The 23,512-nt window shown below is 37.4% G+C and overlaps 6 protein-coding genes across 6 annotated transcripts; 1 reads left to right on the plus strand and 5 right to left on the minus strand.

Moving 5' to 3' along the window:
- Positions 1-52: 52 nt before the first annotated feature.
- Positions 53-2,783, minus strand: GCK72_013372 (uncharacterized protein; the record flags this gene model as incomplete). Its single annotated transcript, XM_053729817.1, has 7 exons — positions 53-165; positions 882-1,049; positions 1,210-1,674; positions 1,765-1,924; positions 2,035-2,232; positions 2,282-2,686; positions 2,739-2,783. 7 exons carry the CDS (start codon positions 2,781-2,783, stop codon positions 53-55), a joined length of 1,554 nt encoding a protein of 517 aa, XP_053584589.1.
- Positions 2,784-8,760: 5,977 nt separating this feature from the next.
- Positions 8,761-12,453, plus strand: GCK72_013373 (uncharacterized protein; the record flags this gene model as incomplete). Its single annotated transcript, XM_003096230.2, has 8 exons — positions 8,761-8,926; positions 8,995-9,140; positions 9,395-9,676; positions 10,010-10,162; positions 10,209-10,367; positions 11,156-11,299; positions 11,484-11,677; positions 12,162-12,453. 8 exons carry the CDS (start codon positions 8,761-8,763, stop codon positions 12,451-12,453), a joined length of 1,536 nt encoding a protein of 511 aa, XP_003096278.2.
- On the minus strand, positions 11,907-15,366 carry GCK72_013374 (uncharacterized protein; the record flags this gene model as incomplete). Its single annotated transcript, XM_003096212.2, has 9 exons — positions 11,907-12,512; positions 13,006-13,098; positions 13,148-13,441; positions 13,507-13,621; positions 13,667-13,977; positions 14,261-14,543; positions 14,998-15,092; positions 15,139-15,230; positions 15,276-15,366. 9 exons carry the CDS (start codon positions 15,364-15,366, stop codon positions 11,907-11,909), a joined length of 1,980 nt encoding a protein of 659 aa, XP_003096260.2.
- Positions 15,367-15,875: 509 nt separating this feature from the next.
- GCK72_013375 (uncharacterized protein) lies at positions 15,876-16,354 on the minus strand (the record flags this gene model as incomplete). Its single annotated transcript, XM_003096211.2, has 2 exons — positions 15,876-16,197; positions 16,242-16,354. The coding sequence occupies 2 exons, from the start codon at positions 16,352-16,354 to the stop codon at positions 15,876-15,878; spliced, it is 435 nt and encodes a 144-aa protein (XP_003096259.2).
- A 1,846-nt stretch (positions 16,355-18,200) lies between these two features.
- On the minus strand, positions 18,201-19,611 carry GCK72_013376 (uncharacterized protein; the record flags this gene model as incomplete). Its single annotated transcript, XM_053729818.1, has 7 exons — positions 18,201-18,344; positions 18,394-18,468; positions 18,515-18,634; positions 18,684-19,143; positions 19,190-19,320; positions 19,367-19,550; positions 19,595-19,611. 7 exons carry the CDS (start codon positions 19,609-19,611, stop codon positions 18,201-18,203), a joined length of 1,131 nt encoding a protein of 376 aa, XP_053584590.1.
- A 1,229-nt stretch (positions 19,612-20,840) lies between these two features.
- Positions 20,841-23,137, minus strand: GCK72_013377 (uncharacterized protein; the record flags this gene model as incomplete). Its single annotated transcript, XM_003096207.2, has 6 exons — positions 20,841-21,059; positions 21,596-21,788; positions 21,838-21,918; positions 21,965-22,212; positions 22,394-22,799; positions 22,929-23,137. The coding sequence occupies 6 exons, from the start codon at positions 23,135-23,137 to the stop codon at positions 20,841-20,843; spliced, it is 1,356 nt and encodes a 451-aa protein (XP_003096255.2).
- Positions 23,138-23,512: the final 375 nt, after the last annotated feature.

Here is a 23,512-nt window from a genome sequence, read left to right on the forward strand (position 1 = left end):
GCAGTTTCAGTGATCAATGGTCACTGATTCTAGACTGGCGCGCCTTCAGCGTCTAAAACATACCTAATCCAAAAATCGATGAAGCCACCGATTCGGTGTTGGTATCCACTACAGATGACTCGAAATTGGATACACTATGACGTCGTCTGGCGGCAAGGGCGCTGGCTGAAAATTTTTGTCTTACAATTAAAATTGCAGTTTCTCTAGTTTCAGTTGCTATTTTCAGCTTCAATCCCTCCTATTCTCTTCATGTATTCTCCAGATGTGACAATAGAGTTCATGCTCATAAAATGTTAGACCAAATGGATTATTACAACACACCCGAGTCACCCTTTTTTTCTTGCATCTTCTTTCTCGCTCTTCTTTTTTCATTCTGAAGAACACAAAATGATAGTGATCTCGTGCAGTGAAGAGAAAAAGAAAAAGAGAGAATCTCATGGAAAACATGAAGAGGAGAAAATAGATCACTCCACAATTTGACTCGGATTTTTCTCATGACGATGAGAAAAGGAGAGAGAAAAGAACAGTTGGCACGTAGTTCACGAGTCTTGGCAATAAATAGAAAATGGATATTTTTGAAAAGTTGAAGAAGAGATTGAGAAGAAGATTTCACTAGAGTTGACTACGAATACTACTGGAGCACAAAGGACTACGGTAACTCAATTTGAAAGCTATCTATGACTATGTGGTTAGTCTAAATATGGGATCTGGTAATTAGATTATTCTAGTCTGAAACTTAAACTTTACTACCTAAAAGTTCTCCAAATCTATCGATACAAAAAAGCGAAGCATCGTAAAGTGTTGCCACCATGCATATACAATCAGAACACACTCGCATTCCCTTTCTTCGAGTAAAAAAAAAACAATTCAATATCACCTACCATCACTCTTCGTTGCTCTCAACGTTACTTCTGTCTTCTCACTCATCGAATCCCTCTGATTCTCGCTCGTCGTCACCGATGCTGTACTCATGAGACTCGTCGTATCGGCATCTCCTCCGAGAACTGCTCCATCGAGATCTCGTACAGTGCTCACAATGATTTCGGCTTCTGGATATGAATGTGAGTGAGGTGAGAGGAGAAATAGAGAAAATGAAATAAAAAATATGAAAATCAAACCAAGTTAGAGAGAAAAATGTTTTTTAGGAATTAGTTTTCAAAACCAAACAACTCGTTTTCTGCTGGAAATCTGATATCCGATAACTCTAACCTTTCGATTCTTCATCATCAATATCGTCAAGACTTCTCTCCACTAAAACCGTCAAATCTCCAGTAGTCGATTGCAAGAATCTCGTCGCTTGCCTCTCGGATCGAATCGGTACATTATTGATAGCAACTAGCACATCTCCAGGTTTAAATGCCGCTTTATCCGCCAAACTGTTATCCTCTACAGTACAAACTTTGACAGCTCGATTTGCATTGACTCCCGTCGTCTGCACACTTTTATCAAAAACCAACCCAATCGGACTGGCGACATCATAACGAGAGAATGTGAGGAGTACATTGACGACGTGTCCTTGTTCTTCATTTTGGACAATTGGGCGGGATTCGATGGAAACTGTGCAATAGATCTCATAGTTCTTCGTTTTGTCTTCGAGAAGTGCGTTTTTGAGACGAGAGCATTGAAGAACCGTCACTTCCATGCCGCCTTCCATTTTGATATGAGTGAAACTGTCTGGAAAAAGCAAACATTTTTAAAGGAAAATGTTACAAAAAGTGTTAATAAACTTTCGAAATGAGCAAAAATGTCTGTTAAAAAACTAACTTATTGGTGGAGACGCTTGGAATATTGGATTCGGGAAGAACGGCCGGTATCGGATCTTGTAATTCGGCCACACATGTTTCCTCTGCAATGATCGACGAATCGCTTCTTTAATTATTGGGATGAGTCGCTTCAGTTGGTGGCCTTGAATTTGTGAGTTGATCTGAAAAAAAATGAAATGATGAATGTAAACTTTTGTGAAAAAAAACTTTTGTAATAGAGTTTTTCATAAATGTAACCCTGAAACTATCGTTTTTTGAAAAAAAAACTCACATCAGTCTCAAAAACCGGCTGAGTAACGAATGAAAATGTCCAGTGATGATATGGCTGTCTCGAAAGAATCACTCGAACCATTCCAGTCAATTTCGTGATTTTCACCGATAAACTCGCTTTCTTTGTGATAATTGTCGACACATCGATAGAGGTTTCGAAGCCACCCGAGTAGTCGATGTCGAGAATGAACACGATTTTCTAGAATAAAAAAAGATAATTCCGGTAAATGTGTCTGTTTAAGTCTCACCTCAAAAGTATTCTTGTCCTCCGCCATCTCGACATTCTCCACTCGAATCGAATTGATAGTCATGAATTTCGTGCCAAGTGACAATTCTCGAATACGAATTTCTTGAATTAGTCGCCCAGCCGCCGAGCGAGTTGTGATGTCATTCAACTCCATTTGAAGTCGTTTGTGCACCCATCTTCTCAACGCTCTCGTATCTTTGTGTTCTTGGAATAGCATATGAAGGAGAAGACTGATAGAATTACATGATTCCCATCTGGAAATCCCTTGTCCGTCCTCTCCTGACTTCAAAAATCCACGTAGTTCTTCTGGGATCTGGACAGGACGGAACTGTTCGATGGGCGGTTGCTGTTGATTTGTAGGAGGTGCCCATGGATCAACGATGAAGATGTATAGAATTCCCAGAAGCTGAAAAATCGGATAGTTGGAGAGCAACAGCAGCTGAAAATGAAAGACTTACAAGTGCGCAACCGCATAGAAACCCGACTAGAAATGCTATCAACATCGAGAGGAACGGAGAACCGCTTCAGAAAAGAGACGCGGTGAGCTCTCTCTGTCCTCCACGTGTTTCCGAATATTTTTGCAGTTTGTTGAGCCCCTGAAATGTATGTTTTTCGTAGTTTGGATATTTTTTATTCACTCAAAGGGATCACGGGAAAACGTAAAAGGAAAAACAACAAAATACGATTTTCTGCCCGTTTTATTGTTTCTTCGAGACACAAAAAGTTATGACATCGTCTACTTGACAACCGGGAAGAGAGCCATGTTTCTAAGACGAGAGAATGGAAAATTAAGAGAAACAACATGTCTACGAGTGATCTGCACTAGTAAACGAGACGAGGAGCGAGAGAGGAAAAGATAAAGAGGTGTTAGAGAAACGAAAGAGAGAAACAATCGTGTTACTTCTATCATCTCAGGTGACCCTGACCTCCCATCAGGAGCAAAGTTTCTCATGCTTTTCAAAGATTGTGACCACGTGGTTTTACGAGAGAACGTAGAGGTTAACTGCGTCACAAGATTAGAATTGACATCATTCGAGTAAAGAAGCTGATTTATCCGGGTAAGTCTACGTGTCTTTCTGCAAATTTTCGGTTAGTTCCCGAATCAAAACTAATAAATCCACGTTTCACACAAAAGGAATGCTTTCGAGGTGTCAGAAGCACTAAAATTTCGGTTTTACTAAAGAAAACTGAGCATTTTTGAGTCAAAACGAGTGAACTGCAGCTGCAAAAAAGCTTCATCAGCTTCCACTCCGTTCTGTGTCGATTTGTCATTTGGTGATAGACAATCTATCAATCGGACAACCTTGAAAGAGAACACAGAGAGCATATGATGATTGGTCGTATAGAGAAAGTATGCAAAAAACTCATAAAAAACAACCGCTGTTTTCGTTTATAAAAACTTTTGAAATTGTTCAGGAAACATTGATTTTTCGAGATCATGCATTAGAGTTTTTGGTTTTTGTCAAGAAATATGCATTTGAATGGCGGCTCTTCGCGAAAAGAGTTGAGCCATAAACTTTGAATGGCTAAATTTTTATAGGCCCGCAACCGAAAAAACGCATGTCTCTCTTTATAAATAGCATAATAATTGTTGGTTAGAAGTAAAACAATAATTGAGTCACTTCCTTTTATAGAAAAATCGATTTGTGAGTAATAATACAAGTTTTATTAATAAGAAAACATGACGAGGGCCGTCGCCTCATTGGGAATTCGGTCAATGATGTACTTCTCATAAAGAAGTCTCACTTTCTTCATTTCTTTTCTCTTTGTAACATTTTTCTCATACTTTTTCATTAAACTCTGCTATTTTGGTGTGAATGAAAGCAGGAGAAATGCAAATCTTTTTTTGTTTCTTCCTCTTCGCGAAGTGCTCGAAGAAATGAGAAACCAACACAACAAAAGGGATTATCCGGGACGAAAAAAAGAAAGAAGGAAGCAAGAAAAAGGGTTTTCGTGGGGTGGTGCCAAAATGAATTGAGATTGGAATTTGTGACATGTTTTGGAAGCATTTTCCGGGAGAAGATGCGATGAAAATGGGACGACGAAACGGAGGAGAAAAATTGGGGCACAAAAAAGAACTGGGTGGGGGTAGACGTAGTGCTTTTCAGCGTGATTGAGCAGCTTGTTCGCTTCCTGCCACAAGAGTGAGAGTGACGTCTTTTCTTCCTTCTTCTGATGATGATGATGCACTTCTATACATTTTTGGCATCAAGAAAATGGAAGAAACCACAAAAAACCCAGAACCAATAGTCCAAAAGCGTTTCCCTTGTTTGGAGTGAATTTTTGAGTATTTATTTAAGATTTTGTTACAAATCTATGATATTCCAATAAAAAACGATTCTAAAATTGTGTAAACAAAGCAGGTCACGCCGTTTTTCACCGAGAGTGCATGCAAAATAAAGAGAAAAAGAATAAAAATGTATCGAAGGGATGAGCGTCCGAGAGGAGTACACGGCCGGCGCGGACTAATTAACTCATCCAAATCCTCTTCCATTTGGAATAAATGGAAATCACAGTCTCCCACACGCGAAATGCGCAAGCAAACTGTGTTTTTCTCTAGCACTCTCCACTCTCTCGTCGACAAGCCAAATTCAACTGTTCTGTAGAAGATCTTTGAGAGACTGTAACTCGCAAGCAAGCATTTGTACAAAAAAGTTGTCAACTGTGAAAATGAAGCCCTATGTCTGATCTACGGCCCTAGTAAAAATTAACATCTTGGGACAATTATTTTACTCGTTATGAACTCATAAAAACTACCAAGTTTGACAGAGCATCACGACGGCACTAATTGTCAGAAAGAGCCATTTTTTGAGGGATATGTAGATCAGGTGTATAGCTTCACTTTTTTAGTTGGTGACTTTTATCTACAGACGCTTACTAGCGAGTTACCATCTAAAACAGTCGACTTAGTCACAATCTCGTGGAGAGTTAGGTAGATTCGATGGAGGAGTATAACTTTTCAGAGAAGAGAAATACAAGAAAGTTGTCAACTGCAAAAGTGAAGCACTACGTCTAATCTACATTCCCTTAAAAAATTGGCTCATTCTGACAATCAGGGAAGCCGTGATGCACTGTCAAACTCGGAAGTTTTTAGGAGTCTATAACGAATAAAATACGTGTCGCTAGATGTTAATTTTTACTAGGGCCGTAGATCAAGTATAGGGCTTTATTTTCACAGTTGACAACTTTTTTGTACAAACGCATACTAGCGAGTTACAGTCTATCACAATAGACAAGCTCACAGCATTGCACTGAAATAGGAGGAGGAGTATAACTTTTCAGGGAGGTCTCGTCCAAAAATGTTGTCAACTAAAAAAGTGAAGTTTTATGCCTGATCTACGTTTTTGTCAAAGTTGTGGGTTTTAGAACAAAAAAGAGTTGGCTCTCTGGCATCACTTTCTCCAAATACAGTAATATCAGTGGTAAAAGTTGGGACACTTAAAAGCATCCTGAATCGATCTGTAGTGAACAAAATCACAAGCTGTAAAAAGTAATAGATTCCTATTGAAATTTCAAACTTTTCCTCCGTTTTATTTTTTTGAGAAACTTTCTTATTCGGCTGAAAAATAGAAAAAAGTCCGAAAAAATGACGTTTTTTCAACTTTTTCAACTGAAATTTGATATGACCATGAATCACTGAGGACTGAACAGAATAAATCAAACTAAAATGGTAAATATTTCTCTCGGGACCCTCTACAATCGCTCCGTTTCATTTTTTCGATTTTTTTTGTTTCCAGACTAAAACCGTCCAAAAGGTGCTAAATACCGATATTACCCATTACATGGATAACTAATTGTTTTGTTTCTAGTAAATTTCTCACTTTTTGAAGTATTTCAGATATCAAAGAATCTATCTAAAGAAAAAAATTTTCATTCCAGATTAGACATGTCCTTCAAACACACTTTTCTTTGAACGCCTCTTTCAGTTGTCCATAAGTCGTGTTCTGAATATTGTTCGTTTGAGATTTTTATAATAATTATAGTTCAGATCATCTTCTATCTTATTATTTTTTTACCGTTTCGAAATTCGTTGTCTACTCGTTGTACGAGACATTTTTCCAAAATGTTTCATTTCAGATTAATTTTAGTGCAAACGCGCTCGCTCTGCATGCGTTAGAGATTTGAGGACGCAGATCGTCGCTTTTCTCGTGAAACCGCTTGCGCATTTCGCGTGTGGGAGACTGTGGGAAATCACAGTCTCCCACACGCGAAATGCGCAAGCAAACTGTGTTTTTCTCTAGCACTCTCCACTCTCTCGTCGACAAGCCAAATTCAACTGTTCTGTAGAAGATCTTTGAGAGACTGTAACTCGCAAGCAAGCATTTGTACAAAAAAGTTGTCAACTGTGAAAATGAAGCCCTATGTCTGATCTACGGCCCTAGTAAAAATTAACATCTTGGGACAATTATTTTACTCGTTATGAACTCATAAAAACTACCAAGTTTGACAGAGCATCACGACGGCACTAATTGTCAGAAAGAGCCATTTTTTGAGGGATATGTAGATCAGGTGTATAGCTTCACTTTTTTAGTTGGTGACTTTTATCTACAGACGCTTACTAGCGAGTTACCATCTAAAACAGTCGACTTAGTCACAATCTCGTGGAGAGTTAGGTAGATTCGATGGAGGAGTATAACTTTTCAGAGAAGAGAAATACAAGAAAGTTGTCAACTGCAAAAGTGAAGCACTACGTCTAATCTACATTCCCTTAAAAAATTGGCTCATTCTGACAATCAGGGAAGCCGTGATGCACTGTCAAACTCGGAAGTTTTTAGGAGTCTATAACGAATAAAATACGTGTCGCTAGATGTTAATTTTTACTAGGGCCGTAGATCAAGTATAGGGCTTTATTTTCACAGTTGACAACTTTTTTGTACAAACGCATACTAGCGAGTTACAGTCTATCACAATAGACAAGCTCACAGCATTGCACTGAAATAGGAGGAGGAGTATAACTTTTCAGGGAGGTCTCGTCCAAAAATGTTGTCAACTAAAAAAGTGAAGTTTTATGCCTGATCTACGTTTTTGTCAAAGTTGTGGGTTTTAGAACAAAAAAGAGTTGGCTCTCTGGCATCACTTTCTCCAAATACAGTAATATCAGTGGTAAAAGTTGGGACACTTAAAAGCATCCTGAATCGATCTGTAGTGAACAAAATCACAAGCTGTAAAAAGTAATAGATTCCTATTGAAATTTCAAACTTTTCCTCCGTTTTATTTTTTTGAGAAACTTTCTTATTCGGCTGAAAAATAGAAAAAAGTCCGAAAAAATGACGTTTTTTCAACTTTTTCAACTGAAATTTGATATGACCATGAATCACTGAGGACTGAACAGAATAAATCAAACTAAAATGGTAAATATTTCTCTCGGGACCCTCTACAATCGCTCCGTTTCATTTTTTCGATTTTTTTTGTTTCCAGACTAAAACCGTCCAAAAGGTGCTAAATACCGATATTACCCATTACATGGATAACTAATTGTTTTGTTTCTAGTAAATTTCTCACTTTTTGAAGTATTTCAGATATCAAAGAATCTATCTAAAGAAAAAAATTTTCATTCCAGATTAGACATGTCCTTCAAACACACTTTTCTTTGAACGCCTCTTTCAGTTGTCCATAAGTCGTGTTCTGAATATTGTTCGTTTGAGATTTTTATAATAATTATAGTTCAGATCATCTTCTATCTTATTATTTTTTTACCGTTTCGAAATTCGTTGTCTACTCGTTGTACGAGACATTTTTCCAAAATGTTTCATTTCAGATTAATTTTAGTGCAAACGCGCTCGCTCTGCATGCGTTAGAGATTTGAGGACGCAGATCGTCGCTTTTCTCGTGAAACCGCTTGCGCATTTCGCGTGTGGGAGACTGTGGGAAATTTTTAACGACTTTTGAGCTCAATTAAAACTGAATTCAATTTGAAAAATGAAATTTTCGCAATAAAATTTCATTGAGGCAACATCATAAATTTTTTCTGTTCAGTATTTCACAATTACCCATTCCGATAACACTCCACAAAACCCTCTAGAAAAAGGGGTACTTATTCCCTTTTTCCGAAACTGATCACTTTTGTGTTTGAGCGACACAGGGTACAAACCACATTCGTATTATAAATTCACAACACTACGCCGCATGGCTTTAAAGGCGCATCCCATTTATTAGAAATTTCGCGGAATGGTCTCGTAGTTGAAAAAGATCAAATACCCTATTTTCGAGCTTTGCAGGTCTAAAAATAAATGCAAATAATGTTTTTCGCTTCGAGACCATTTTGACCAAATTAGAGGCGCCAAAAGCCATGCGGCGCAGTGTCGTGAATTTATAATAACATAAAACGACGCTTATAATCAGTTAAAGACACAGTTCATTTCAATTTCCTCTCCCCGCACTGTCGTCGTTTATCAATCAGTTGTTGTTCTCCGCACAAGTTTCAATTTTTGTATTTGAAAACTAAAAAATTAAAAAAGAAAAGACTTTCAGCACAGAAAAATGACGGCAACGAGCCCGAATACGATCAAAATCGGCTCGTTTGAGGTGTCCCGTCCAATTGCATTTACCTATTTACTCACTATTTTCTATAATATTACATTTTTCCTTCAATTCTCTGCGACACCGTATCTGGTAAAACAATTGCAACTTTCTGATGCAGACTTTGGTTAGTTTTTGGTTCTGGGGAAGGAAAAAGAAAGAAAAAAAAGATGGAAAAAAATCGGGAAATTTCAGGTTACATTCAAACAATATTCGGAGTATTTCAAATGATTGGCGGACCACTTTTTGGATATGTGATTCAGAAATTTGGTATAAGATATGCACTTCATTTATGCTATTTTTCAACGCTTCTCTCAGGATTATCGCTTTATTTTTCTTTTGTAAGTGGAGTTTCTGAACTAAAAAAATGGAAAAAAAGAGAAGACAATAGAGGATAATTCGTAATCCGTAAATGCAATACTTTTTTAAATGGTTTGAATCCAAATGGTCTTGTTGAAACTGTAAAAATCCATTATACGGCTAGAATTTGAAGGTATAAAATTTAAAGCTACTGTTAGAGTAATATCAGAAAAATCTAAATTCCTCCATGAAAGTGTTTCCAATCTCAAATTTCTGGCAATTATTAAACTTTCAGGACTACTATTCCCTCCTTCTATCCCGTATTCCTGTAGTATTCATGCATGGCCAACAAGCCCATCAGACCCTTCTATCTGCTCTAACAACACCTGGAAAAGAGAGAACAAGTGCATTCGGACGAATGGGTCTCACTTTTGGAATTGGTTTCATTTTTGTACCCATTTTTTCGATTGCTGCCACAAAGATCGGTGGAGATCTGGCACCTCTTCTGGTGTCAGCTGCATTGTGTGCTCTTCCTTCAATTGTATTGGAGACATGTATTGAAAGGAAGTCTTATGAGGTGAGTGGAATGAAGTTATGGTTTTAAGAACTGATTCAAAAGGAAAAAAGAAGATCACCGAACGGGAATAATAAATTTGAAGTAATTTGTTTCTAGAAACAGTATAAAAATAGAAATAATTTTTGAGTATGTCCATTTTTCCGTTTCATATATTTTTGAAATAATGCCAAAAAATTTTTGTTCAATATGAAAAAAGGCGTTAAAAGTTATTTTCGAGATCTCATCTAACTGAAGAAAGAATTCAATTAACGAAAACATTTCGGTTTCGCAGTTCCCCAATATAACTTTCTTTTCCAATTGTTATTACTGGATTCTCATTTCTTTTTATTCCAGCACGAAATCTCTCAAGATGATTCAAATGGTCCTCCTCCACAAATCAACATCACCAACGTCGTCAGAATACTCCAGAAACCAGGAGTCCTCAACGTAATGGCCAAGAAAAATGGAGGAGTTGTGCCGTTTTTGATGATTATTGCAGTGCTTAATGTAGGTCTTTTCCTCTTTTGAATTCTTGAATAATGATTGATTTCAGTTGTACATAATCGAGAAATTCAATGCAACAAACACTGAAAATCAGATAATGCAAATGATGATGGGTGTGTTTATCATGTTTTCGAATGGATTTGGAGTCATTTGGTTGAGGAAAAAGTTCGATGAGCAGACACTTCTCATCATTGGATCTCTGAGTTTTGTGAGTTGGGTTTTAGTGAAATAACACGGAAACAAAAAAGCAAATTTTTGGTATTTAAAAATCCTATATTTCCAAGTTGAAACAGTGAAAGTACTGTTTCTACAGTGTATGTTAAATATTTGTGTTAGTAAGAAGCTTACTCTTAACATTTTACAACAGAAAACCAAAAAATGTTTGAAACATCTCCACATGCCGCGTCTCAAATTATGATACGCTTTATCTAGAATGCGTACGGCAAAAACGAGATCTGTTTGAACCTATTCTGAAATTTCCTAAACCAGTTCCTCGTGCCACTGTCTGAAAAATATAACATACTCGAAACATATATTTTTAAGTTTCATAATATCATTACACATCCAACCCCTCCTTTTTCCCTCTAGTACTTTTGTACAAAAAGTTCTGATATGATCGAAGAAATATGATGCAAAGCTTTGTATCCATTCTATTCAATCGATAGAAATAAACGTGTTCACAAAGTTCTGGTTTGAGAAAAATTGAGTTATAATTATTGGTTCGTTCCTGATAAAATCAGAAAAATGCAGAAACATTCTGAGACCGCATCATCCATCCTTGTGTTGATGGATAATTTGACAGTAATGAAACAGAGAAAAAATGTTTCTTACTTCCAAAGGTTCATTTTTCTCTGTTTCATTCAGTGTGCAAAAAAAAATAGAAAAAAAAGAAAAAGAAAATCTAAGAACAGAGTTTCTCTCTTGAATTTACGTTTTCAATCAGATATCCAACCAAACGAAAATGAAATGAATTTCATTGAGATCTTTCATTTCCAGGTCGTCGGATACACTCTCTTCACATTTGTCTTCTTCAACTTCTGGATGCTTCTTGTCATTATGCCATTCGTTTCTCTCGGAATGAGTGTGGTTGCAACGTGTTCTGATAGTTTATTGACAGCTTTGGTAGACGAATCTGAGCAGGTAAGTGGAGGAGAGCTTAGATAAACGTCTGATAATCGGTGGGAACATAAACGTGTTAGTTATATGAGTATGGTATAACAGAACTATTCCGAAACTACCAATTACTTCTTGCATTTCTTTTCCAGTTCTGACATTAAACTTCCATCTAAGAGACCCATAGTACTATCCGCCTATGTTTTTTTAGGGTATCGTCCTCGGAACTGCCACATCTCTCAACTCCCTCGTCCGCACATTTTCTCCCCTTTTCGCCGGTTCTCTACTTCAAAATTACGGATTCCAATCGCTGACGATACTCGGAGTTGTCGGTTCACTTCTTGCAATCGGCCTTATGATTATGTCGCCGGTCGACGAGAATCTCATTAAGAAACACAAAACGGAGTAATTGAATTATTGAATAGTTTTACTGTTAGAAAACCAATGTATAGAACTTTAAAAACAAAAAAACCCCTCAACTGTGATCGATTCGAACTGTGATATCAACAATAAATCTGTGTCAACTACTCAGCTATCAATGAAAGAAGAGTAACAAGAATTCGTGTTTAACCAAAACTTTTTATAACTTCATGAAACACAAAAAATTAAAACTCAAGTAATTTCTCAACACTCTCTACTCCTCTTCTGACTCGTTATCATATCGACTGAAATTTTTCAACGATGGACGTTTGCCCAGTGGCTTCTGACCAGATTTTGTGTTTTTTGAATTTGGTTGCCAGTCATCCGTAGATTCAGGCATTGGATCCTTCGGCTCTTCCACTGGTTTCTTCACAGATTTCGGCAAAACAATTTTAGTTTCCCCTGTTTTCGTCTCAAGAGTATTTTCTTTCGACTCCTCTGACTTCTTTGTTATTTCAATTGTCTTCAGACTCTCATCAGTCGACGCCTTCTCATTCTCCAATTGTTTCTTCACCGGATCTGGAATCTTTGCAAGTTCTTCCAGAACTTTCTTCGGTTTCTCAACAATCGGTCGATTCCTCTCATTATTTTTCTCAATAATCCTTAATTGCTCTTTTGAAACAAGTGGTTTTGCAGTCACTGGCTCCGCAATAGCCAATGGAAGTTGCTTGTCCATCTTTGGATCTTCTGGAGTGTTCGCATCTCTCGGAGGACTTGGATCATGTGCATTGATTCCTGGTGGAGTCACTTCTTCATCATAGCAAAAGATCTTTCCAACTGCGGTTTGACCAACCATTTTCATATCAGCTTCTCGGGATTCCTGTAAATTATAATGAATTGAAATCGTCAGAAAGAGGGATTAGAGTTTGTAGAATCCAGTTGGAACAGAAAAATTTCTGTTTCAAAAATCACATTTGATCTTGAATTTTTTTTTAGCTTGTAATGGGTTCTCTGAACACCACAATTTCATGAACGGCTCCTACTTATTACACAATTCGGAATCTGAAGACCCTAAGCATTATTTCAAGAGGTTGAAGATTTGCAGACAGGAAGCCTTTAATCTCGAATTATTTTTGACTAAATTCGGAAACATATTCAGAATCTACAAGAATTCAGCTTTCTATAAACTTATGTTAGATTTGTTCTAGGAATTGTAAATCACACAAATACCATTTCATAGTTAAAGTCAAACGTCTAAGAAAATATTAAAAATTTTGTCGAGAATTTTAAAGAAACTACAGTTTCACTGGTTTCATAAAACTTGGAAATTATTTTTTGATCTAATGGTAACGAGGCAGATTTTTCAAACAAACCTCTAAACAGAAGAAGACCAGAATCATTCCAATTGTACAAACCACCAAATTGATGAAGAACAAGAATGGCTCGTAGTTGTATTTCAGGCTTTGCTGAAACCACTCCCTAGTTTAATATTTATTTTAGGATTCTAAAACCTACCGTCTGCGTTGCCAGAATCGTTGCAATCTTCATACAAATGTTAGCCATTGATCCAACAGTTGCTCTCACATCTGTTGGCATTAACTCTACTAATGACAGGTAGGCAGCTTCCAGACAAATCGATTGAGATGCATAGGCTAGAGTGTAGGCGGTGAGGTAGAGGAATGAGCCTTTCCAGTCAAGATAGAGACAGATTACAATGAGAATATAACAGATGATAGCAATGAGTTGAGAGAGGAGGAAGAGGACACGTCGACCCATACCAGTCAGGTACGGTTCTGTCATTCCGATTATCTGGAAACGTTTTGAAATAATACTTTGGACGCTGTTCAATTTCTACAATGGCTGGAAAATCTTACAAATTGTGCAATAGAAAGCACCAAACCAGCAAGAAACTGTCCCAAATACAAGTTCTTTGTCATATCTGCTCCGTTCAAATCTGTGATGTAAACTGCCAATCCTACATAAAAATACCTGAAACACCACTAACTTCCAAGAGTATTCAAAAGCTAAACTCACATAAACAATATCATCAAAAAGCTAGTTCTCAACTTTGGATCCATGATAACTCTCTTCGGAGTGACCTTCTCAAAAGCGACAACTTCATACGAGTTATGATGATCTTCTGTCACTCCACTAATCTTTTCGATTCGTTTTCTGGCTCTCGACGCTTCTTCGTATTTGTGATTTTGTTCCAACCAAATTGGACTTTCTGGAAGATACCAGAGAACGGGAAGGGCCAGACAGGCAATTGAAGCAGTTGTATAGGTGGTTCTCGCCCATTCCTGAGTGAAATAGGCGAGACCGACTTGGATCATTCGGGCATTTGGCTGAAAGTTTGAGAGTATTCATAGAAAAATTGCAACTTTTATTTCGATTAGTTTCAGGTAGGTACCTATAGGTAGAGAAAAAGTTTGGAAGTTACACGGAAACATTGAACATAATGTCTCTTTAATTTTCGAAAAACCGTGCGATTGAAGCTGAAAAATTTAAGTTTTGGTTCCGTAACGGATATTCAATCAATCTCTGTTTCAAAATGTGCATAACCTCTTCTTCCGAAAAAAGAAATAATATTGACAATGTAGCCAAAGAACCCAAAAACAAAAAACTCACCCAATTGGCAAAAGCAAAGATCCTCAATCTTCTATTCGCAGAAATCATCTCAATCGCATACGTATACCCAACTGTCAATGTTCCAGATATGGCGATTCCAGTCAGAAGACGGAAAATATAGAATGAAGTGACATTCTTGATAAGAGCAGACAGGACGAGACACGGGATTCCAAAGAGAAGAGAAAGGAAATAAACGGTTCGTCGACCGTATTTATCAGCTAGAATACCGAGAATGATGTTTCCCAAAAGGACTCCAATGAAAGTGACAGCGGATATGTTGAAACTGAAAACGATCAATTTAAGATAAAAAATATAAGGGCAAAATGCAACGGGAAAATTTGGGAGTTTAGAAGACATCTACTTTTCAAGAATGTTGACTATAACTCATGTTTTCACAGTTTTCAGAAGAAAAGGGTCGGCTAATCATACAAAAAGTAGTTCCACATTTCGGTTCCAGAATTCCAGAATTCGAGGATTATGCTTTTGTCAAAGTCATTACGGATTCTGAGAATTTAATTTTTTGACATCGACACAAAAAGCTAGAAGCTTCGTTGTGATATTATGCCACTCAAAAACTGTATATCTGGAAATTTTATGGGATTCCCAATCTAGAATTGATCAACTTTCAATTAATAATGAACATATGAAACAGCACTTTTTTTCAGTTTCAGCTTATTCATATATCAGCTATGCAATATCCAGGCAGAGTTAATTTCCTTACATCTACAAAAACCTACACGACTTGCATTCCTGACGGCATTGTACAATCCTGCTGATATTGGTATTGTGCACTATAAAAATACAGTTTCTTGTGGTCCATTATGCAATCTCTCTGAAAGATATCATGTTAAAGATGCCATTGTAAAACTTGAACGTACTCTGTTCCCTGTCATGTTCACTGGACACAAATTATGAGCGTTGTGATCATAATCCGTCAAACATTTACTTTTCATTTTATAACAAAAGTTGTCTGAAAATCGTTAACTGTTGTATATAACTGTGGCGGTAATGATACCTTCTGTACAGTAGGTTGGCGGCATGTAGTCAAGAAAAATGACGAAAAGTAATTGAGCTGAGAAAACCAAAGTGATTTGGTATAGAACCATTATTATGATATCCAGACGCCATGCTCCTGAAATCAATGAAAAATTGATAGTGAGAAGCATCATATTAAAACTAACCAGCCATTACGAAGGGTCCCGAGTAGCTAAAATGATCGAATGAAAAACAAAAAAAATCGGTGGAGGAGGGAAATTTCAGAAACAGGGACAGTCAGAGTTCAGTTCACTGGAACCGGAGTACCCGGTTTCGGGGGAGAATGAGAGACATTTCACGGGCAGTACACACTGCTGATGCTATAATTTATGCTCTACTTTACAAACTTTCTGTTGTTTTGAGAAATGTAGGACGGTTTTAAATAATGGACTTTTCCAGAAAAATCGTGAAAAACTAGTGAAGATCTGAGTCCCAGAAAAACAAAATAACTCATCTGATGCATTACCCTACTGTTTGTCTAATGTGTTTTCCAAACCTGTATAAATTCAATAAAATACCTGAAACTGAAAAAAAATATTCAAACAAAAAAGTTCATTTAATTTTCTAATCAAAACATAGTTCACTGAGTATTGGCACCCGGCCCAAAATCTTCATATCCATCGTCCATTTTCACTGGAACATTGCCCTCTTTAACCACCAAACTCAATCCACTTTCCGTCTCTTTATTATCATCTTCTTGTGTTCTGTCCAACTTCTTCTCTGGGAGCTCTGGCTTCTTCTTCGCCGGTGTCACCTTATCCTTCTTCTCTTCTTTTTTCTTCTCTCTATCAGTAGGGTCCTTCTTCTCATTATTATCTTTCGGAGAAGACATCGGACACGTGGTCGGTGGAGCACTCTTCGGAGCATTCTTCCGATTGTTGGTGGAAGACTTCTTCTTCGAGCTGAAAATTTTAAGACTTCAGGGGAAACTGGACTGCAAGCCTACCTTGGGTTATTGTTCGAAGAATTCGAGGAGCTCGGTCTTTGCTTTGTTTTCTTTTGAGTCTTATTACGCGAACTCATCGTTGCACTTTTCTTTGACGGCTTCTGTTTGTCCATTCTTTTGACCCTGCAAAAACTGAAAATTCTTGGAATTGTTCTATGGAAGAAACCTCACTTTTCAGCAAGACAACGAAACGATCAATGAGGAAAATGTTTGGAAATAAAGAATGAACAGTCAGGCGAAATAATTGTTTTTATCAGATAGAGCGATCTTATCTGAAATCAGTGAAACAGAAAAAATGGCACATGTTTCGAAGGTTAGATTGGGGGTGTCAGGATGAGGGCAGAATAGAAAAAAAACAGAAATTTAAGAGTTTTTAGAGAAGCTTACGCGCAAGCTGACTTGGTGTTTCAAAAAAAACTTTATTAGAACACTTAAAACTCGCTGATTCCATATATTTCCTTTTCACGAAAATCATAACTTTTGATGATCCACTATTCAACGATCATCATGATCATTTAACAGAAATATATATATATATATATATATATATATATATATATATTAGGCTGGTGCATAAGTTTCTTTCTTTTTTTGAGGTTGAACTTTGACTCACGGTTTTTAGATACTGTGATTGTTTATCGACCCAAACTTTTTTGCATTCTAATGACCTTGGCTAACAAATACAGTTTTAAGTTGGTGCCTACACATTCCGCTCGTTAAAACGATGGTTTTTTCTGTGGTCAACCAAACGCCTATTTGGAAAGTTTTTTGGTTGTAGTTGACATTGGTATCAAATATTGACGATCTTAATGGGAAACTAAATGAAAGTTTTGAAAAAATACTTTATCTTGTTGTCACATTTTAGTTTTTGGTCAGAACGTTAAAGGCAAAAAAATTATGATCAGACGATTGAGAGCAACTAGAAATCATTGTTCAGCTACGTTCAAGCATATTACAGAAACATTTGAGAGAGCATTTAAGCCAAACTGTGTGTAAAAGTTAGAAGGCAACATGAGTAAGTGATTCCAGAAAAAAATGATGAGAAAACCATTCAATTAAGTGATAAAACGTGGGTCGCGTGTTTGCCATGATTTTTGTGCTTTTAAGAAATTTTGTGTAGTGGACCTGGGTGAAGTCTAGGTCTCTTCTCAACGCTTTCAAGCAAGTCAGAACTATCCCCTTACAAGTAATCAACAGTAGATGCATTGCTCTGAAAATGTGCAAAAGATCTAGTGGATTGATTCAGAAGCACGAGTAGCAGGCTTCATCAAACTTAAAAATCACGTGATTTTGATGATGTTGACTTCGCGCTTCCTGTGAAAAAAAGCAAATCGCTTAATCATCTGAAACAAAATAAATTCAGAAACGTCAATGCCTACTCTACTCAATAATAAACATTTCTACCAATTTCCTTATCTAGCGTTAAAAAAAATCGAAAAAACTCACACATCCGTGAATTGCTGATCCTCGCCGTTCTTCAGCGACCGGCACTAAACTACAGTTGCTTAGTTCAAATGCTATTATTAACTTTTTAAACATAATTTTTCTGGCTTGTTTTAATTTTGAATAGATCACCCATTCTCGTCAACATTTTCTGAGAAAAAAATGGAGACGAAGAATGGTACCAAAAAAGGGTTCCTCGAGTATTTTGACTTGTCTACGGCTGAGATTAAGCAGATGGCAGACGTCATGTCCCAGGTATAATCACAATAAGTTATAGGTACTAAATAACTATATTTCTCATTATGTGAGTTATTAGCCTTCTAGAAATTTCATGACAAAAATGATCCAAAAAAGAAAGAAACTTATGCACCAGCCTGATATATATATATATATATATATATATGTCTGCTTTGATTTAGATCCCAGATTCCTAGTCAGGATACCCCTTTCAAAAAAAAACATTTTCCAAACACAGTTTTTCATTCAAACCGAGACATTAATAGTTCCATTCATCCACTACTTTCCAGATGTGATCTTTGCGTAATCCTCAATCCATTTCTTGTATTTTGCCGCGTTTTCAGCCGACAACAATTCACCGTACGAACTCTTGTGGCGCTCGAGGAAATAGGATAGGAGAACACGATGGAGATAGAGGTATTGCTGAAAATTAACAAGTTGTTTATAGTGATGAAGTGACATAAAGACTGACGAATTCATTCTGAATCGACCACGGACGCTGAGATCTCAACTCCTTGAGCAATTCGTTCATCGCCATACAATCTTCCTAAAATAGTATATTATGATTCCAGAGTGAATGTTCAGATGATTACCCCAGCCATCATCTTGTCTTGAACATAAGCAATGGCCACAATAGTACCAGTACGACCGATTCCAGCAGAGCAGTGAACAAGAATCGGATTCTGGTTTCCACGGGTGGCGGAGAGAAGGTTCTGAAAATAGTTATATGAAAAATTATTCAAACAAGCAACAATAACTTACAATTGCAGTGAGATTAGTCTGTGGAACTCCACGATCCGGCCAGTTCTCCCATTGCAAGTGCTGAATCTTTCTAGATCCATCACTCGTGTCGATTTTCAGAGTTGTCACATTGATGCATTGCTCTTCCGCTGACATCTTCTTCTCGTCGAGTTTCGTGACGAAAATCTGATTGGGAGCCTCTCCGAACGAGATCTTCTGATCTTTCTCCAACGGCCAATACTGATGACATTTGAATTTTCCCATCTCAATACAATTGCACAGCATAATGATACACTCCACTTTCTCCTGAACGACCATAGCCCAGAATGAGTGTTGAGTACCCTCCAATGGTCCCTGGGCACAAATGAACTTCTTCGGATTATGGGCGGTTTCAAGGTAGTTGGCATGAATGTAGTCACTTGCGAGACCGGGAAACTTCAAGACTATTCTTCCCTTGTCTTGGCACGGAACGTCTTGGTATCTGAAAATTTCTGTCGGTCACTATATCGGATGCCCGGATGTCGAACCTATTCTTATCCTTGTTCGCATTGAATGCTTCCGTCGTCATTCCCTCCGGAGTCCATTTCGCCAACCCACGGAATTCTTCGACAAGATTCGCAACACCAGTATCCAGAGTACGTTGAACCCATGGCTTGACCTGGAAAAACTCATCTGAAATTTCCAGATTCCAATATTCCTCTTACCACAATCATCGCTTTCGCCGGTGGTTTGGGGACCGGAGCCGCCGGAGTGTCCGGGAACGCGGCTGCTTTGGCAGCTTTAGACTTATCCCCCGGTTTCTTGTTCTTTCCAGATGGATCAGCCGTCGGAGTAACACCTGGACTTGCAGTTGGAGTCGCAGCAACCGATACTGGCTCTTTCTTCGCTCTGAATCTTTAAATTATTCAGTCTTACCATTTCGGAGCACTCACTTTTTTGTTATACACATATTAAATGCAGTCCGCAATTGGTATTTATATCAAAAGGCGTCAACTCCAGATCGATCAACGAATTGAATACTAGAATGTTTAATCTTCCGCCGCTTCAAATGAAGCTTTCTTTTTTATTTTTGCTTGATTCGTATCAGTGTTTTGGTGTGAAAAGGTTGGGAGGTTATGGGGTTACGTGAATTATTGAGGATTTTCGAATTTTTTGAGTTTTGTCACGTTGCTTCAATGAGCATCTGAATGGATTTAATTATCTCATAAAAATAATCTGAAACCGTTTTTTATAATTAAAACTTTCTCTCTTTCAAGAGGAACGGATATTGGAATGTTTTATAAATTTATACTTTTTCACTCAATATCGGTGAATGTATGTGATGAAAGGGAGAGGAGATCAAGAATACCGTTTCAAGAAAATCATAGAGTTTGGGATAAATTTTTGGATAGATTGCTAAGGTGTTTCCTTACTTATTATTTTTTCGGGGTTCTTAAGTTGTTTCTTCACATTCTAGTTCTTTTTAGATCAATGCAAACGGAGAAATCACATTTGATATGGATTTTCGGACAAACGAGTAGATAACGAAGTTCTGCAATCTTTTTGACATCGAAGATTGAACTTTCGTAATTCGAATTTTCCGAAAAAATAATAAAAGTTTTGGTAAACTGTATCAATTCAATGACATCTATCACCTGTTCCTTTTTCTTTTCGTTATTTATAAGTTTATATCTCAAAACAGATGGACTAGTTATCTGTGCAACAAAATTTTATTCGAAAAATTCGTGAAACCGTACATAATAAAACATGAATTCAAGACTTTTCGATCAGTTCGAAAAGTCGTCTGATTCGAATGAAAACAAGAAAAAAGCTGTGATCTGGAAGTGATACAAGTAATCGAAATGATCTTGGGAGTTGGGAGGACTCAATGTCTATTCTATGTACAAATACAAGTGGGTAACCGGTCAAAAAACAACAGGCAGAATTGGGGGAAACGGGAGTCAATATGATCCGAGTGATAAGCTTTTTGGTAGTAAAAAGAAACAATGATAGCGACCTTAGAAGCGAAGCGAAGAGAGGGTACTGTACATTCGTAATGAGACCCAAAAGTGAGAGATGGAGATGACCGGGAGACGGGAAGAATTGGGGGGAGAAGATTTGAATGTAGAAAATGAGTTTCATGAGAAAAAGACAAATCATATAAAATAATAGAATGTGAATATATTAAGCAGAAGAATTCTACAATCGAAGACATGATGGATCTTCTTCGAAAATAAGAGATCCTTGTGGTCCGAGACCTTTCAAATGTCGAGTTGTAGTTCCAGTGGATGGTTCAGAGAGCATTGAGTCTCGATGATGTGCATAATCATCTGATCCTGTTCGAGTGGTTACTGTAGATTCAGCAGTCTCAACAGTCGACATGATGAGGGGAGTGGAGTAGGTATTGTAGTGGGGGTTCTGGAAATTAGAAAACTATTTGAAAGATTATCAAGTTTGAAAGTATTTTTTAGTAACTAAATTTGGTTTATGATAAACTAGTAGCCCTTTGTAACATGTATCAAAATTTTAATTGGGGTGATGAAACGGGAACATTTGGATTGTTTTTAACTACATATGAGAAATCTTTTCAAGTATTCTGGTGGAGCGTAGATGTGAAAACCAAGCCGCGAAAATACAATATCCCTGAATTTGAAGTGGAATTTTATGAAATATCGACCTCTCAAACTCTTATAATTTTTTCCTAGCGAAACCGTATGTGTATTGAAAAAAGAGAATATTCTGAGTACTATTGAATAGCATGGAACAGAAAATATTCATCGTTGGAGAGTTTACAGTGAGGGGAAGTACCTTGAAATAGTGTTTTTATTTAATAAATACAGAACCAAAGAAATTTCAAAAAAACTAAAACTTTCAGACAGATTGGGAGCAATTCCAACCACAACTTGTCTGCCTACACATCCTCTTTGAAACAAAAATCTCTCAAAACTCCTCACCTGTACATATTCGTTCGTCGAAATGTCATAATGTGTGAATCTGGCATCTCTATCGTAATCAAACAGGTCATCATAACTCGGTGACGTCAATCCAGAGAATCTTGGGTAATAAGAATCTGGAAGGTCACCGGATCCTTGCTCGTCTTTGTGTTTCCGATACATGAACAGTCCAGATGTGTTGTTTGGAGGAGTTCTGAAATAAATGAATCTAATTCTGGAAGAAGTTCAGAGTTTAGACTCACTTCAACTTTTTCCTGAGGAATGTAAAGTAGATGATTGGTGGGTAGAGAACAAAGTAGACGTAGGTGGACAATCCAACGAAACTGAAAACCTTCCAACTTATATTCACTTCTTCTCATTTTCACTCACCATAATCCATCCGAAGACTTGAAAAGAATCAATGCAGCACCCATCGATTGAAGAACATTCAGTGTCACCATCATCATGCAATAAATGAAGAATGATCCTTTGCTCGGCAGTTTTGTGTACTTTTGACAGCAAACCAACGGAAGACACATTATGAAAAAGTAGATGAGGGCGAGGATAGCAGATGATAACACCCAGAATATGAAACCACCGTCGGATTGGACGTCGAAATAGGTTAGTGGGAGCCAGGACTGAAAAAAGGGAGTTGAGGAGTGGGTTACGGTTTCGGTTGTGTCATTAAAATGAGTGCACTTAGATTTTATTCAGTTTGAAGTTGATTTTTCTAGATTACTCTAATCAAGATATTTTGTGTCAAAAAAGAAAAACAGAAACATTCTCAAACATTGAAACTTCAGTTTATCCCCAACTTACATTATCAATAATCTTCATCTCGACAATAACTTGCACTGCTGTATGAGGAATCGACACCAACAACGTGCCCAACAATGCCACCAAAATCGACTTTCCATTGTCCAGATGCCCGAACAACAATCCAAAAGTCAATGCACAGAACTCTGCAGTCAAATAGAAAAACTTGATGACAGTCCATAATGTTTGATCTACAGTCTGTTCGAGTCCATCTGTCATTGACAATGTCATACTGTAGGCACATCGAATCAAGTTAACAAGAGTCGACACGTAGACGAGTAATGTGAATGCACGTAGGACTGGCGAGTTTCCGGTTCGAAGTTTTCGGATGACACTGCCACATTTTACAATTAGAAATAGAAGGAATAACAGGTTGGGAAGGAAGATCGCAGCGTCCCAGTATCGAATTCTGAAAGAAGTTTTGGAATTAGTAGATTCTTATTTTGTTTTTGCTTCATGAAAATCAGAAAACCATTCATCATTTGTGTTAAGTGATTGTTGTTCGTGGCTAACTTCTAAAAAAGATAAGTAAACTAACCGAAATCCGCCGGGTAACCTATACACGAATACATCTCTACAGAATCCTCGAATTACTTGATGTGTCGGAGAGTCGATGAATGAAACATTTGGAAACAGATCGTCAATCCATTCGGGACTCGTCTCAATCGACCGATCCAGGGATGTGTTCGTGTCGGTTACCACTGACCCGAGACTTGTTCCCGGGTTCTCGTGGAATATTACCGACATGGGAGGGAGGGAAACAACGAAATATCTGGAATAAGGTTGTACGACTGGAAATTTGGTCTTGGAAGAATGAAGTTGGAAGCCAAAAGTACGATGAACATAATGTCCAGAGATTCGTTTGGATTGGAAATGGAAAAATGAAACCGCAATGATGATGTGAGAGTGGCAATTAAAGTTCGACAGAAAAATAAGACAACCCAAAGTTCGTTGACGATCTTGTGAGCTAAAATGAGCTGAAACGCTGGTTCGCTGAACTACAACTAATCAAGAAAAGTCAGACATCTGTTATATCATAATTGATACATGAAACTGTAAAAAAATTATAAGAAATAGATGGAATTGAGAAAAAATGGCTGGAATCCTTGAGAGCGAATTCAT

This window comes from Caenorhabditis remanei, chromosome IV (assembly GCF_010183535.1).
Source record: "Caenorhabditis remanei strain PX506 chromosome IV, whole genome shotgun sequence".
NCBI lineage: Eukaryota > Metazoa > Nematoda > Chromadorea > Rhabditida > Rhabditidae > Caenorhabditis > Caenorhabditis remanei.